General features: G+C 34.0%; 2 protein-coding genes across 2 annotated transcripts; both read right to left on the bottom strand.

Moving 5' to 3' along the window:
* Positions 1–404: 404 nt before the first annotated feature.
* LOC142613114 (autophagy-related protein 18g) lies at positions 405–8,098 on the bottom strand. The gene is made up of 9 exons (XM_075785315.1): positions 7,498–8,098; positions 5,861–6,319; positions 4,954–5,391; positions 4,217–4,462; positions 3,262–4,098; positions 3,025–3,182; positions 2,002–2,135; positions 1,243–1,767; positions 405–902 (listed from the first exon to the last, which is right to left on the bottom strand). The coding sequence occupies exons 1-9, from the start codon at positions 7,687–7,689 to the stop codon at positions 898–900; spliced, it is 2,994 nt and encodes a 997-aa protein (XP_075641430.1). The 5' UTR covers positions 7,690–8,098; the 3' UTR covers positions 405–897.
* Positions 8,099–11,318: 3,220 nt separating this feature from the next.
* On the bottom strand, positions 11,319–15,086 carry LOC142613115 (receptor-like cytosolic serine/threonine-protein kinase RBK2). The gene is made up of 9 exons (XM_075785316.1): positions 14,771–15,086; positions 14,146–14,228; positions 13,663–14,043; positions 13,308–13,559; positions 13,048–13,202; positions 12,789–12,868; positions 12,564–12,699; positions 12,310–12,459; positions 11,319–11,765 (listed from the first exon to the last, which is right to left on the bottom strand). Exons 3-9 carry the CDS (start codon positions 14,024–14,026, stop codon positions 11,637–11,639), a joined length of 1,266 nt encoding a protein of 421 aa, XP_075641431.1. The 5' UTR covers positions 14,027–14,043; positions 14,146–14,228; positions 14,771–15,086; the 3' UTR covers positions 11,319–11,636.
* Positions 15,087–17,479: the final 2,393 nt, after the last annotated feature.

Raw genomic sequence — 17,479 nt, 5'->3', positions numbered from 1 at the left:
ATGAGAGACAAATTTAGTTTCAGTGCATTGTATGGGTTTTTGTAGCCAAAGCTTTCACATGTTTTCCCCCAAATCCTAAAAAGTTCTTATTAGAAAGAATGGCTCCACTATAGTCTACAGAGTTTAAAATATTATCCATCCTTTTCTAAATAAGTGACTAGATTTTCACCCTAAAAAAATGATTAGATTTTGTAACAGCAAATATTGACTAATATTATTTCAATATGTATTTTAATTAAACGGGTTCAACATAGAGGCCTGCAAACGAAAGCTAAATTTCTAGCAAAATAAACACACAACATTAGATATATTCCTCATCCCCACCACTTTAATTTAAGGGTCATCTTTCAAGCACAAAAAATTCCGACACATTCTAATGACTGGTATGCAATTTCCACCGGCTATTAAGAAGAAATATTAAAACATCTATGAATATAATGTCCATTAATCGATGTTGTTTTCATTTTTCCATACTTTGTTACCTCCAGAAGAAAATTTAAAAAGTTATACAGCTGGAGAGAACCTGTTCACACCAATTCGGCTGTACATACGGTCTGCCCAGAAGCTTCAAGACCGAATTAAACTCTACCAAAGAGTTTTTAAACTCACCCCCCTTGAACGAAACTAGCACCCTGCACAAATTTATGAATTTCCATCTACAGAATGTACATGAGAAAGAGAGATAGAGGGAGAGCGAGAGAGATTAATCACATATGCTGCCAACACTTCTGCTTAATGTGTTGCCAACATGTCACTCCTTATTTACACTGCATTACACTTTGTGAAAAGATTCTACACCATCCCTACGCTGGAAGGCCTTATTGGAACTTTCTCTTCATCTTAATGAGATGACTCCGTAAAAAGGCGCAATCCCAAAAGCTTTCCATAATTTATGCATCAACCTGCAAAAATATATGATGAAAAATGGAAAAGAAAACAATTGCATATAATTAGTAGTTATAAAATCTAAGTGGGTTCCGGTTAGCTAAACTAATAAAGTCTCTTATCTATACTACTATTTAAGGGGCTTCCCCTTGTTTAGACCGGATTTTTTTGTTCTAAAATACCCATACATCCCTATGTTTAAGTAGAGACAAAACTAAAGGACAAATATAAACCCATTGGTGTTTTGTCCTTATGATAAAGAACAATTATCATAGAACGAATGCCATAGATTTCAAATTCTGTCGCATATCTATCAAAAAAGAAACAATCAGAGAGACTATAGTTTCAGGTTTCTACCTTCTTCAGAAAAGGCAAATATGCCACCAAGCATTTCATCATCTTCCCCATCCTCCCCTGGCTTTTCCCTCTCACAGTGGTTACTGCTGCTATCAACATCACCAGTACCAACCACAGTTAACCCATCACACCCATTGTCCTGCATTACCTCAAAGTGCCCCACCTGAATTAATGGTCCAAAATCTACAGCAGGATAGTGCACAGTTGTATGCCCTTCTTCAAGAATATTCAGATTAGAAGCATGTTGGTCAGATCCTGAAACTGAGACCTCACTGATTCCAATCCCACCAGTGTTTGGAGATGGGGCATCTCTTGTTACAAAACTGTCAACTTGAGAATCCAGAGGTTTTGGATGTTCAGATGGAGCAGATACAATATTCGATGAGTTCTGCTTCAGTATGGAAGGTTCGAAAAGGGGTCTTCTTTCCGGGTAAATCTCATTCAAAGTTTGACAATTGTATGCATACGACTTCTCACTATTTATTTGATCAAAGTCAGGAAAATTCTCAATTCTTCTTGATGAACCTGACAGGAATTTTGTTCATAAAAAAAATAAATATGCATTCAAGTGGACTTCAATTGTTGAAGTAAAAGACAAAATCAAAACTGCATGTTGGCTATGCTATTTAAGGATTTGCACATCATGCATTACATTTCAGTGGTTTGACATAGATTGTTTTCAATCAAGCACAATATTGATGGATGAAGTCTAAATATCATTTTATTTTTCAAGAAAAAAAAAATACCCTTCTTTCTTACCCCCATCCGAGCTTTCGGTCGAACTAAGTGATGCTGGCTTTGAGTGACAGATGACAGTCTCTTCTGTGATCTTGCCTTCACCTGGATGATGCTCTGCAGATGTAGAATTAGGATATCCTCCACTGGAAAGGCCTCTGAATCAAACAACCAAGTAATTGCTCCATAAATAACACAATTAATCAGCATAAGATAACAGATACACAGACACAGCCAGTCTCAGCAGAAGTCAGAAAAATGATAAGACTTATATGACGTTAGACATATTCTGATAGCATCTGACAGATCATAATTCTATGCTACATCAGAGTCAATATGACATGGAGCCCTTCTTGGCAAATGCCTCTAGACCCTAAGATCATGCATTTACTTTTTATTATTATTATTTTGGATGAAGTGGAACCTCACCAAGGCAGGGCCCTTTGGAGTTTGGACCCACCTCTAGAGAGTAAACCACGGATACATGACCCCACGTGCTAGAACTAATGTATTAGATAATCCAATGGAACTCCTAGTGGGGATTGAACCCAGGATAAGGGTCACACATTTAAGTCACCAAATAAATGTAAATTGTAGCAGCCAATGATGTAATATTGTACGGAAAAGTATGGTTGTAGCTACAAAAATAAATTTCGATATAAAATTAACTCCAGCAGAAAAAAAAATCTCAAGTAGTTTGGTATCGATGAAAATGTGGACCAACAAAGTGACACCTAGACCTACAAGTTCAATGTAAAAGTAAAATTTATCCCACACCCGTTCCTCTCTTGCAATAACAACATCAACACAACAATAAAACAGTTTAGTAGAAGTTCTGAAAAGGTTACAGTAACATGCCTTTTTCAATTAACATTACAGTGAAGTATCACCCACTTCCAACACTAGACAGGCTCAAAACTCAAAAGCAATTTTAATCAGAATATTTTACAAAGATACAAAGTCCAAAATTTTATGGCAAGAATCAAAAAACCAATTAATAAAGAGGAACCAAAACCAGAAAGGAAGTATGAAATAAATGATCATTACCTGCCATTCCAGTCTGATTTTATGCTAAGGAAATGATCAAAAACAGGCAATAATTCCTTCTGCTTTATTTCAACTTCATGAATGGAGACCTTTTCAATTTCAAACTCTCCACCGGCAACTGTATCAATTCTTGGAGAATCCATTGTGTAAAAACAGATCTAGAACAATGAAATAATGAAATGACATCCAAAATATAGAAGAAGATAATGAGCATTGCAACTTTAACACAAGAAATACCTTAGATTTTTGCCATATTGGTAACCTGCCGGAGCTTATTTGCACCTCTGCATTGGACAGGTACCAGTGAGATTTTTCGTGAGGCTTTCCGGAATAAGTCCTCGCCATACTTTTCCCCCTGATGCCATCATTTATGTAAAGAAAATCCACTCCATAGTTATCTCCAGAACCTGATTTATTTTGAATAACATCAGTAGCATCTGGTCCATGAAAATTGGTACCCGAAACAGAGTCCTCTCTCTCTGGCCAATCAGACCTTCTGCATACATCCCACCATTGAATAGGTTCAACTTTTACTCTTAACTCATCCTCCTGCATATGTACAAATGAAGCTGACTGGGTCCTCGAACCACTGTCACATCCTTCGACCCCAACTGATGGCAGAAGTTCGTGTTGAACTACATAACCTGATGGAGTATAAACTAACAGACGCTCCAAGGTATTGGCCCTTGAGTTAGAATTCTGAAGGCTTTGAGATAATGAATTATGAAAAACAGCAGCAACAGCACCAGATGGCACAAAAACCTTCCCTGTTGCAGCAGTAGTATTGCTAACTGTATTAAGCCATCCGAAACTACTATATTTTATTCTGCTCACTACCGAGAGGGCAACAGGTGGTGGCGGTGGAAAAGATTGCTGATTGGTGATGCAAGATGAAGTAGCCCACCAAGGTACAGACACAGCAGGAAAGAGGGAGGGCTCTCCACCTTGCGAACTAAGCATTCTAAAACCCGCATCACCACCAAAAGGAGACAAAACAAAAACATGACAAGTACCCTTGGAAGAAACAACTGCAACCCACTGACTATAATGACTAAAGCAAATGTCCTGGATGATCTGCATAATAAATAAACACAAGAAAAGGAATATAATAAATACTCACAAGAATCTGGGCCTTACAAGAAAATCAAATCTTAGATACCAATAATCATCTTTAAATTGAATGTATACTAACAGCTGATGTTATTCCACGGTGCAGTTGGTAAAGATGCACATGAGAAGAACCCCATTCATAAGTTTGAACACCTGATCCACTGCGTGTGCAAGATGGCATTATCCGGAATATATTTATGTTATTCCCATAGACTGAGGCAGTAACCAGAAGGGTCCCACTGGGGTCAAAACATAGTGCAGATATTGGACTGGTATGCGCTTTAAATTGTGATATGACAGCTCGGGAAACAAAATCCTTCACAACAACCTGCAATCAACCATTGTAACTGAATTTCACATAATCATAAAACTTCTTCCTTTTCTTCTCCTTTTGACATTGTCATGTTTATAGATTAAATGAATCATTAAGGTTTTACTTCTTGTAATAAGAAAGAAGTTAACATTAGTCATTCTCTCCTGGTAGTTTTCACTCCAAATTTAAATTTTAAATTCTGGTCAACAATATCATGAAAAGTTTGCATAATATGATAAGAAAGAACCAATACGTTTAGATAGAAAACCAAAAAATCACATCCCTAATGTAAAACAGACAGCTGGCTTCCAGCATTTGACATAAGTTTTATATCATCATATAGGAAATCCAGCATGATGCAAGCACCAAAAACAACAAGGTTGAAAAACAATATTTCCACCATACTATCTGACTTTACTATTAGGGCCCATAACATAGAGATCAATGATGTTCATAAAATAAGATGAAATACTTAAAATACTTCATATCCCGAGTGAAATACTAACCGTCCCTGCGTTATCCATATCTGCTCCTGCATGCCTACCAACTTTCCAGCCTGAATTTGGTGATACTGGAGAGTTAGATCCATCAGGGAGCAGTTCTTGATAGTATTTAGAAAAAGTTTTGTATCCCATGTCCCCCAGGTTGATAATTCCAGCAGCCAACTGTTTACTAGACTCCATTGCATAGCGAGCCACCAAACTACCACTGCCAGGTGATGTTGAAGGACTAACTCCTGGAGAAGGAGTGAGGGTTTGTGGGCTTAAGCGACCAGTGCTAGACACCAGTGGGTTGTTGGAAGCATAAGCTAACCACCTTGGACCTACAGCCATCGGACCATAACCAACATTAACCCCACTGCTCCCCTGTCCTGACGACTGAGGAACAGGATAGGTGAGAACACTGAATTTGTTCTCAAGAGTGAGTGCATCAAAGCAGTAAATCTGCCACCAAATATAAAAAAGATTTAGTCAATTAAGTGGTAAAAGTAATCCTTATATTACAAAGGATGCTGCCTTCAATAGAGTGATATCATGATAGGGCATCACACCTACAGAGTAAAAATCTACTTCGTCTTCATAAGTCCTGACTACCACAAAGGACTCAGAAAATATAAACCAACTAGTAAGAACTGACTGAAATGCATCACTTCATTAACAGCCTGAACCTATATCCTTAACAGCAGCAGAATTAAGCAGAAAAATAAATTCAGATTGCAAACTCATGATAAATGTATGGGGGTTCTCACTTCAAACTCAACCACAGTTAGATATGTTGGGAGTTTGAAGGCAGATATAAATAGTTAGATACAAAATTTAAAATATATTGGATGGTTAAATATCTTTTGACTGAGATATCTGTACTTCTAGACTTGTTTTAGTCAACGAAATGTCACAGATTAAGCCATCTTACTTGCGTTGCCAGACCAACAGCTACTATTCGAGGACTGCATCTAACCATACACACAGCAGACCGGAATCTCAGGACATGAACGTAGCAATGAGACCTAAGGGAGTAAAACCGGACAGCAGTAGGACAGTTGGCCGAGTTTACAAATCGGGACTCCATATTACCATCTCTGCCACCCAAATGGCTACGATTTTGACCAAGGTTTGAACCATTGGTTTCTTCACCCGCAACAACCAGCAATAAAGGATGTGATGTCTTGAATCCTTCATAACCATCATTCAATGCAGGGAAGGGCTGAATCTGTAAGAATGAAACTGGGCCATCACGTTTCGAAACAAGTTCACTGAAGTTAGAGGCATCCTCCACATCAAGGACTTGAAATCCATTCTGATAACCAAGCAAGAGAACCTGTTTGAAGACAGACGGACCAAGCTCAAGCCTATCAAAGCCAGCCCAAGTTACCTGTTCACCCAAAAAAGAAACACATTCTCATAAACACAATCTTAGTAAAAGGGGAGCAGATGCATATGCCATTAATTTAGACTCAAGAATTGAACACCACAAAAAGTCTTCAGAATCAAGACATTTAACAAGTTTGAATCCAGTCCACATAAGCCAGGGGAAACACACATCATAAAGCACAGTGTACTATTATTGACACAATGCAAAACAAAAGAAAGTACCAAACACCATCATATAAACTTAGAAGTCCAGAGAATTGCACATATGAGAAACGTTTACAAATAGTTTTTCTTTCACAAAGTAAGATTATATCTCAAAACCATTTCAAACAATTTTATTTTATAGGTAAGAAAAATTTTATAAATCAAGGCTACTTCATACAAGGAGAATGAAGTAGCAAAAATATATTCAAACAAACAAGAAAGAAAACAAACTATGTACAAATAAGAAGAGAATCTAAGAACAATGGAATGAAATCACTAGAAGTGAATCCCCAAGAACGAGACCAGTGAAACAGTGTCCCTGTAAATAATGCTATGACCTGATCCACCAAATGCTCCTGATCTTCAAAAATGCGACTATTATGCTCCCTCCAAATAATCCACATATTTGAACCTATAGCGTCCATTCCATGATGATCGTGTAGGCAGAATTTGATCCCAAGTCCCTCATTTGACAACACGAGACTTTATTGACTAGTTGAGCTAACTAAAACTCACAATCCACTTCTTTATTGTGCAGGCAAGATTCAATCCCAAGTCCCTCATTTGACGACGCAAGACTATACTTACTAGTTGAGCTAACCGAAACACACAATGATACAATCAACTTCAAAACACCAATCCGATGACTTCCATTTCCTCACATTTCACCAATCTTTCCAGTAAACCATCACCAAACATAAAAGAAAATTCACTCAGCGCCTCGATTTTCATAACTAGCACTATATAGCTGCCTAAGCATTACTAAGAAGCTCAGTATTAACAATTACACAACTGTTCTAAGTTCATATCATGAAAATTTCAGTTCTATACTAAAATAAATTTCTGTGATAAAATTAAACATACAAATACACAGAAACACTATAATCTATCTAATTCAGAACCAAAATTTGAGGCTTACATCAAATTAAGACTAAAATTTACACAGAGAAAACTAAAAATCAAAGAGATATGAACCTGATCTTTGTGGTCCTCGGAAGAAGATGAGGAAATGGAAGCAGCGACCGAAGCTCCGGCGGAGCGAACCGTGGAAGCGACGGTGCTTGCGTTGGTGGAAACTGTTTTGAGGCACGACGATATGATTCTGAGTGAGTTGGGTAACAAACCGTTGTTCTTTGCCTTTACTTTCTTCATCTTCACCACAACCATACAGTAACGGTTACAGTTAGAACAACAACAACAACAACAACGCTGCTATCAACAACTACCACCGACTCGCCGGAGCTACTCGGTCCTCCACCTCCTTCCGCCACCTCCACCACCGCCTCCGACGGTAAAACTAACTCCACTTCCGCCTCCGCCGACGATGAACATCTCCTCCGATCGCCGCCGACGATCGGATATCTCATCCGATTACTTCAGCGCAACAGAAAAAAATATCGCAACACAAACAAACACACACACACATACACAAACAAACAAACAAAAAATTTTCTTCTCCGTTTCTTTTCGGTTTGACTTCGAAACCAAAACACACACACTCTCTCTCTCTCTCTCTCTCTCTCTCAGAGTTTTTTCAATCTAAGTTCATTGTACTTTCTCTCGCTTTCTTTCGCTCTCTTTCTCTATCTCTCTCTCTTCACTGAAAATTTAACTCTTTGCTTTCATCAATATTTTTTAATTTTTATTTATGTTTTTTGCTTAATTTGTTTTTACTTTTTTTTTTTTTTTTTCAAATGCCGGAGATTAAGGAAAATGGTGGTGTTGGAGTTAAATACAACGGCGCTTAAAAAAGAATATCTTTTTTCTGATGCCGTAGCTAAATTAACCACTTAGGATTTTATAATTTTATAAAAACAATTATAAAAAAAATTTTAATATTAGTTTTACTTTTATTTATATATATGGATATTTTATGTAGTATTTTTATAAAAAATTTATAGAAATAGAAAAAAAAAATTAATTTCTATATATTTTTTATAAAATTAATATTAAAATTTTCTCAAAATAATTTATTAATAAATAACACCCATTAACTTATAGGCTTATTACTACTTTATTTATTTGTTATATATATATATATATATATATATATATCTAAAGGATTTTGATACTTTAATTAATGTGATATGAGATCATAGTTAAAGCTAATTTCTTTTCATTTATTGCGATGGGACAATTGGATTTTTAATGTTTTTTTTTAATTGTATTTTATAGTTCACAAATGGGCCTACACCGATGATAGTTGATAATGATATTGGTGGAAGGTGTGGCCGTGTGGGCTGTGATTGGGCTTGTTCAGTCATTGGTGATTGGTAGGTGTATTAGTTCAGAATACAGTAATTAATCACTACTTTTAGCCTTAATTTTAGTTTATAATACAGAGCTTATTTAGTGATTAATTATCAGAATGATATCATTTGTGTCCACTTTGTCCAAACTTTGGGTCAAGGTGACACCATTTTGGGTTGGAAATTGCTTTGCTTGAGAGACTATGTTACATACCCTAATGTGGAATTGTTTAAGTTTTTGATGATTTTTGTATTGGAAGAATTTTGTTCTTAATGTGTATCAATAAATGACCTCATAATGAACTTATTTTTTTCCGTAAATAAGATCCTAAAAAGAGACAAAAACGATGTCATTTTTGGCTTGTGGCTGTTTGATTCAACTGAGGGACAAAATGGTGTCATTATTACAATGTAATTGTTGGTATTTATGTTTTGTTGTTGGGTGTTTTAAGTAACCGAGGTCTGGTTTGGTAATAGTATTTAAATATTGTTGTTCAGTTTTCAGTGTGTTTGAATGTTATAGAAATACGTGTCAAAAGTATTATTATTTTTTAAACACTAAAAACTGTTGTTTAAAAGCTACTGCCAAACAGACCCCAAATATCTTCAACTATAATCCAAAGTTCCAGGCAATTTAGATTATTTTCATACCATATTTGGCTATAACTTATTAACTATACTTACCAACAACAAAAGGGAAAAAACAGATTCTTAAACCATAAAGTAATTCTTAGATAATTGAGAAGTCTTTAATCATAAATTTCATTGAAGTTATTATGTCCCAAAGGCTCCAAACCTTATTTCGTTAAGCTACAACAAGCTCCAAGCTAAAGATTTGTGATTGGTTTTGGTCAAAACATCCATAGATGTAAGGGTATGCATTAAACCCACCAATCCAATGATTTTCATAGGTTGGTAAGTTGGAATTTTATTTTGAATCTTGAGTTGGGTTGATAATTTTTTTCAATCAAACTTGTCTCACCATGTATATAAGTTTTTTTTTTACTTATATAGTCTTATTTTAATTTTTAGTTTGATTGATATAAGTATTTTGATGAATTTGAAATATAATTTTATGTATATTATGTATATTGTAATAATTTATTGAAAATTTTAAAAAATAATTAATCAAAACCTAATTTTTTACAAAGCATAAAATATTTATACATTACTTGGGTTGAGTTAGGTTGGCTAACCATTGCACACCTTTACACAAAGGTTACACAGATTTATGCCTATTACTAATTGGGCCTTTATAGCCCATCAAAACTAGTGGTAAATTAGATAGGATTATATTGAGAGCAAAGCCCACCTATCATGTATTCTTCAAGTGCAAAAAATATATATTAAAAAATATGTGGAATTCAATTCATTTTCTATTTCTAGTAAGGGATAAAAAAAAAAACCTTGGACATGAAGAAATTAGAAAAATAAATTGGCAAATTACATATACTTTCTACTTTATACTCTTCCCATTACTTGTCAAAGTCTCCAAGATGGGATTGATAAAAGGAATAGCTGACATGATAGAAATTTTCACAAAGTTATAGTTGAAATTGAGCTCTATGGGTCCCCATTCGGCCATTCCCCACTTCAAAATTTTATAAAATGCCAACAAGAAATGTAAATGGCAAACATATATCTTAAATAAATAAATAAAAACTAAGGACTAGAGGCCCTCATTTATATTTATATATATATAGAGAGAGAGAGGTTTCAACTCCTGGCGTTCGCTCTTAATGATAAAAGACTTGAACAATTGAGTTAACTAAAACCTACCCAACAAAAAAAATAAAGGTCATGGACCATTGATTTTTTTATGTAGGAGGGGATCAAATCCCAAATTTCTATACAACAAAACTGTTGATTTTAGATGAATAGAAATTTTGCAATGTGCGATTGATAATTAAAGACATTACCATTGATAAGATTTAGAGAGGTTTGACTGTTTGAGTACTGAGAGATAATTAACTGGCAAGATTATCTATTTGGTCCATTCATAGTAGCAGATATACTTGGTTGGTACCTTTATAAAGTGAGGCTTAAACTAAACCTCAATAAAGTAGGGCTTAACCTAACTTAGCCCATACATTCCTCCACCCCCACTATATCAATTATAGATGATATTGACCTCCTATCAATCAAATCTTCTTCATTAAAAAAGGTAATTTTAGCTTACCTAAAAATATATATTTAATGTGTATTTGGATTAACTTTTTTTTGCTCATAGCATATTTTATTATCTTAATAAGATTGGATAAAGTACATTTGTACCTAGAAAGATAAAGCTTTAGAAAACTGTATATAAGCAAATAAACTAAATTAACCAGAAAAAATTAAATTTAATCAATCTCACTTAAATATTAATCTTTATTTTTTTTTGGTTCATCAGTATATGGTAAATAAACCCAAATGGTAGCTTGATGTAATAACTAATACCAAAAATCTCTAGGGAGAGAGGTGCGATTGTAAATAACCTTAGCAGAAGTTTCCCTAACTTCCTCCAAGTAAAACTGTACAGAGAATTCTTTTTTTTTGGTAAACACTGTACAGAGAATTCATTACAATATAAGTTAATTTAACATTCTCAGGTTTTGTTACCTAATCTCTTTTATGTACATAGGTTCAAACCCATTGTCATTCTTTCCTTTTGTTCTTTAACATTTTCTTCTGAGCACATAGGTGAAAAGGCATAATCATTCCTTTCTTCTGAGACCAGCATACTAAAATGCTTGATGGTGCAAGATCATTTAAGCTTCAATGTCCTAAATCTTTGTTTCATCATATACATGATGGTGGACAATGAGTTATAATCATATTTGGAATTATATATGGAACCCGTATATTAATGCTCATTAGTATCATCTAAGTCTTAATTGGGTTGCACTCTTCTGCACCAATGAACTCTTCATGAAAAGCTCTCTGGAAGAATGCTGTTCGACTGCTTTTTATGCATTTCAAGCAGCTAAGGTCGCCATTAAGAAGCTGTAGAACCTGCTACATTTTCAAGTGCAAACAGTGAAGATTGTTACCATAGAGTTCTTTAATGTTAAACTAATTACTATTGATTAGGGGACAAAAAAACTAATTACTATCACTGATTAGTTTATGCCTAGTAGAAAAGAGAGGAAATTGAGTAAAAATTACATGTTTTGGTTATAAAATTGAAGTCCTGCCAGACTATCAGAAATGAAATACCTTGTTGCACTTCTGAATTAGAAAATGATGAAGCAACAACTGGCATAAAAAATTAAAGTCTTTCTCCTAGACCCTACATTATCTTTGGATATTTAATTATATACAAGTTCAATCTTTAACACATGGTCAATCCTAATTAATTTGTTCAGGATACATAGTTGATCCCAAAATTTTGGGACTAAAGTTTTGTTGTTATTGCAACAAGTTCAGTCTTTTAGCATTTGTGAAAAATCTCCAAAGCTTAACCATTGAGTCAGGCTCAACTTTTACCTGAAAGTCTCTTCTTAATTGTATTATCACTATACTCAAATATTATTAGCTGTGCAAGAACAGAACATGCCTGACTCATAGAAGGCCGTCGAATTGATGACTGTTGTATGCATAAAGAGGAAACCAAGAGCACAAGATTCAACTGTCGAGAGTTGTAGTCATCAGATAGAGAAGGATCAACAAGCTCCCTAATGTGATTCTTCTTCAGCAAGGGTTTTGCCTGATACATTTAACAATAACAAATTATCAGTACACATCCATTTGAGAAGTACACTTAACATACAAGTCCAAACCTGCACATGGGAATATAATTAAGAGATATACCCACAAAACAACACTTTGCTGTGAGTAATCTAGTGCTCGGCGTCCTGTGACTAGTTCCAATAGCAGCACACCAAAAGCAAAGACATCAGTTTTTTCATCTACTATCCCATGCAGTAAGAACTCAGGAGCAAGATACCTGCACTCCAACAATTAATGGCTTCAGTCTATAACCAATTCTTTGATTGATAGTCAAGGAAAAAAAATAAAGTTAAGCTGGCTAACAACCCAAATGTGCCTTCAAATTTTGAAACAGTATGATGAGTCCACTCCTTTGGTAGCCATTTCGCAAGTCCAAAATCGCATATCTGTTACAAAATAGGCATACTAATTGAAGTCCACACTACTGAAAAATTACATAAAAGTGCATTGGGAAGTAATCTAAAAACAACTTGACCTAAACTTCATGATAGAAGCATGAACTTCTTCACAAATGTCCAATCATAGGTTGCTTATATTTGTATATCTAAAGTGACTAAAATGGTACCTGAGGCTCATACTCCTCTGTAAGCAAAATGTTTGCAGCTTTAATGTCTCTGTGGATGATTCTTTTTTGACAACCCTCATGAAGATATACTAAACCTTTAGCTGTCCCTAATGCAATCTTATACCTAATACCCCATCCCAGCTTTTCCTTTGAACCTATATATAGGCATTTTCCAACAAGGAAAAGAATTAATAAAACAGGATACATTGAATTATAGTCTCTAAATTTTGAGATATATTAACCCCAAAATGGCAACTGACCATAAAGCAGAGAAGCTAAGCTCCCATGTGGAGATAGTTCAAGAACAAGGTGCATTCCTCCTTCAGTCCCATAGCCAATTAACTTAGCAGTATTTGGATGGTTCACATGGGCCATTATACCAAGCTCAGATAAGAAGTCCCCTATAATCTCGTCGGCTGTTCCCTTTGTTTGACGTTTGATTGCTACAAGCTGTCCATCTCGTAAACACCCCTTGTAAACTTCAGCATAACCACCCTTTCCAATCAGGTTTTCTACACCGAAGCAAAGCCGAAAATCCTATTATGGCATGTCATAATTAAATTATAAGTAACAGATTACTAAATTTGAAATAAAATACTGAAGCATACTACAAACCATGACTGAAATAGTTGGTTGCAGTTTGTAGCTCATACAAGCTAAAATTCTTCCATGGTAACCTAGTATAGTTCAAATCAGTATCTGCACAAAAGCTTGGAAACATAGCTTTGGCCTCCCTCATACTACCACTAATTCTTCTTGAGAGCTTCATGACACTGAGAGGATGCATTGTGGCCAGCGATTTTTTGGATCTACTTCTTAATAATTGGACAAATCCATGCCAACGAGTAGTGGGCTTTGAGTGTTGTTGCACTTCATGGTCTACATTGTGTTCTTTTGAAGAACATGTTTCAAATTCTGAGCTCTTAAAATAGTCCTCAAGAACTCCAACAGGAGAAGAATAATCTACCTTCTTTTTCATATTCAAAGAACAGAAACCTACCAAGAAAGGAAAATATTGCAGCATGTTAATGCTAGGAATGGTAATTGAGAATGAACAGTTTAAAATAGATGACTCAGTCAAAAGATGGAAACTTTTACCTTATGTTGAATCAAAGGCAGCATAAATAGCATTTGATTTTCTTACGTTGTTTCAGTCAATTACCCAAATGTTTTTGTTCTCTCTGCAAATATGATTCCCAGATAATGATTAGAAGCCAAAACATGAACAGAAAAGGCATTACAAGTAAATCTTTATTAATAAGAGGAAAATTTAGATACATATAGATGAACTAAAGTGAACAACATATGAAACAAACACTAACGTAGATACAAAGGAATTGAACTGATGGGACAATGCAGAAAAGAATGGTATCTTAGAAAACAAAGTAGAACTACAAGACAAGTTGGATGAGAAAACAATAGCCAAAAGATTCCAAACCACAAAATTTTGATAAGCTATTGAATTACCATACCCGAAAAAAGAACCATTCAAACTTACAAATCAATGAAACAGGAAGAAGAAGAAGCATAGCCCAATATGAATAAAAAACCACATGGAAGAATTCCAGAACAGAGAATAAGCAACAAAAGGCAAACTTGATGCCATATAATCACATATGAACACAAATTACAATAAACCCACAAAATGAAAAGTGCATAAAACCAAAATATAGTACTAAATTTAAAATTACTAGAACAAAAACAAACTTGGATTTGGACATACCATGAGGAGAAACTGAAGGCTGTCATATATTTTCCATGCAAACACACAGAGAGAACAAATAAGAGAATGAATAGATAAAAGACAGATAAAAGAAGAAGAAGAAGAAGTAGAAGTGGGCTTTGATTTCAGGGTGTCCTCTAAGCTCTTCAACAAACACTGCCTTTTCTATGTTTCCCGGGCTACTGTTCACTATTAATATTTTTTTGGTGCAAGTTACTGTTAACAATTTTTTTTTTTTTTTTGAAAATAAAATATACAAAAATTATAAATACCAAAAAAAAAAAAAAGGTACTAGATTATGTTATTGTATTCTACCATTCTTGAAGACAAGGTCCTAAAGATTCTTATTGATCTTATCAGGTAACTTCAACGGTCAGAAATTCAGAGACGGCTCTATTTGGCTACTTGGTCTGCTTTGGGATATGTCACGTGGAGTTATATAGAACATGTGAATTATACAGTATACACTTGGCTTTATGGGTCAAACTGTGGCCTATACAAAGGACCACGCATAAATAATATGTGGAGGATGTACCAGTTAAAGTCAGAGAGAGTTACATTTTTGAATTGTTCACTTCATTGATTCCAATAGTTATCGGAAAAAGTTGAATAGACAATTAAGTTGGACATGAATCCATACTAGTTAGGAGGAATGTATTAAGTAATAAATGGATGAGGAATTTTTTTTTAAAAAAAGCTGTCATTAAAGCTTGAAAGGTAAAGTTTGATAATAATAGATTTTAAGGCTATTCTCAAAATCGTTTTCATTTTTAATGACTTGTGGGGAACTCTCTTTTACGTAAAAGAGAATATGTTTAGCCTGTAACTTTCTCTTGCCCAATTAAAAGAGAAATAAAATTACTATGAGGGTATGAATTATTTCAACTCAATTGAGTTTTAATTCCAATTAATCTTAAGATAAGACTCTATTAAGCTACATCAACTAATTGAAATCAAATTTACTGAATCCATAAAAGATTTCTTCACATTCGTTGACTAATTTTTCATTAATTGTCGACTTACTAAAAAGTAAAAATCTCTCTTTTTTAAAAATCTTTTTCCTTTTTTTTTTTTTTGGCTCAAGACTAACTGTGTAGAAAATTCAAATAAACATCAACGCAAGTATAATTTTTAAAATTATGAATAAATGGTAATTAAAATTGAATTGACCTAATGTTTGTTTCTTTGGTTTTTATGCCTTGGAATAAGTAAAAATTGAGACAATATATGGGGTTTAATATTTCGATTTTTTTTTTCAATAAATTCTCAAATTATTATGAATGAATATGTAAATTAGCTCCATGAGTCACATCTACTCAAATTATCATTATTACTATTTTAATCACTAAGTAGTAAGTATCATCATTACTATTATAATGTGAAATCAAAACTTTATACCAATGCACGATTCCCCTTGGGTACGTTACGTTGCAGATATGATGTATTATTAGATTTTTTTAACCTTTTCCACAGACATACGACAAGAAAATGGCTATTGTTTATTTGGACTTTTAATCGATTGCGTTGTACTAACAATTCCTTAACAATTTAACAATCTTCATAGCAATTATAAATACTTGCTTCATAATCATTCAAACGTAACTCACACATTCACTAAGTATAAACCAAAACCCCCTTGCAAGAAATTGAGATTGTGCATATGATTAAGGTTAATCAAAATATTGTGCCGACTATAGTGTACCATTGTACCAATTGAAAGATTTATTATATTGAGTGTTCCAGTTGGCTCAACTAGTAAAATTTCATAAAAAATCTTGTAATTGAATTGACACCTTCCAATGTTTAGTGCTTGGAGGTTTAAGGGGAGAATTGTTCGAGATGTGGGGTTGGTAGAGCATATTGTAATTATCTCTAAAAAAAAAATAGTAAAGTTTTTGACGGTTGAATAAGAGATTTGAGATTTAAACCTAGTTACATTAAAAATCGATTAATATGTTCGTTTGATAATAAAAAATACAATCATAAAAAACAGACGTTATAAGTTAAAACTATCTAAATAAATAAATAAATTATTATACACTTCAACTTCATTGCTTTTGTCCAACATGTAGTTTTAATACACTTTATTGTTTGCTTTTTTCACAAGCTTGCTGATAATTAATTCACTAAAAAAAAAAAAATCTTGTAGATAATTTGGGACTTGGGTTGGGAGTGTAGGATTTCGAGGAATCAATTAAGAGTGTAGTTAAATTCTTAAAAAGACACTTTAAATTTGTCTTTGATTCAGATACAAGCAGTGTCAACATCGGTTTGTTTTTGGTTGGTGGCTCATTTCCATCTTACATTAAAGCAGATCCATATTTGTTGAGATTGGTGTGTTCTGTGTCAACCACCTTCATCTATTTAGTATTTACCATTACTGTTGAAATATATCAAAAATATATTATTATGTTCTCTGTTGCCCTTTGTTAGATCATTGGTTGTAGACTTGTAGACCCATGTAAGCCCAGGCCCATTGGCTTTTATTTCTGCAACACTTTACAGAGTGTGTCTATGAGACTATGAATTGGTTTCTTCTATAGTTTTACACAGTTATTTAACACCTGATTTAGACAGTAGATAGTACATTAATGCAAATATTTTTTTTTTCATTTAACATATAATTGAGTAAATTGATAGTTTGGCAACATAAAAAATAAATTGAAAATTCAGGATGAAAAAAATGTAATTTCATCACCTTTTTTTTTT

Source organism: Castanea sativa, chromosome 10 (genome assembly GCF_040712315.1).
Source record: "Castanea sativa cultivar Marrone di Chiusa Pesio chromosome 10, ASM4071231v1".
Lineage (NCBI taxonomy): Eukaryota > Viridiplantae > Streptophyta > Magnoliopsida > Fagales > Fagaceae > Castanea > Castanea sativa.
Note: the sequence above shows the minus strand (reverse complement) of the source record. Positions and strands in the feature narration are given on the sequence as shown.

Coding starts and splice junctions, on each gene's coding strand:
- LOC142613115 (XM_075785316.1), bottom strand. CDS start 14,026: ATGAAAAAGAAGGTAGATTATTCTTCTCCTGTTGGAGTTCTTGAGGAC. Junction 12,700..12,788: donor AAATTTGAAGGCACATTTGG/GTTGTTAGCCAG, acceptor GTTGGAGTGCAG/GTATCTTGCTCCTGAGTTCT. Junction 11,766..12,309: donor GACGGCCTTCTATGAGTCAG/GCATGTTCTGTT, acceptor AAAATGTAGCAG/GTTCTACAGCTTCTTAATGG.
- LOC142613114 (XM_075785315.1), bottom strand. CDS start 7,689: ATGGTTGTGGTGAAGATGAAGAAAGTAAAGGCAAAGAACAACGGTTTG. Junction 5,392..5,860: donor CTGTTGGTCTGGCAACGCAA/GTAAGATGGCTT, acceptor ATTTGGTGGCAG/ATTTACTGCTTTGATGCACT. Junction 1,768..2,001: donor GACCGAAAGCTCGGATGGGG/GTAAGAAAGAAG, acceptor AATTCCTGTCAG/GTTCATCAAGAAGAATTGAG.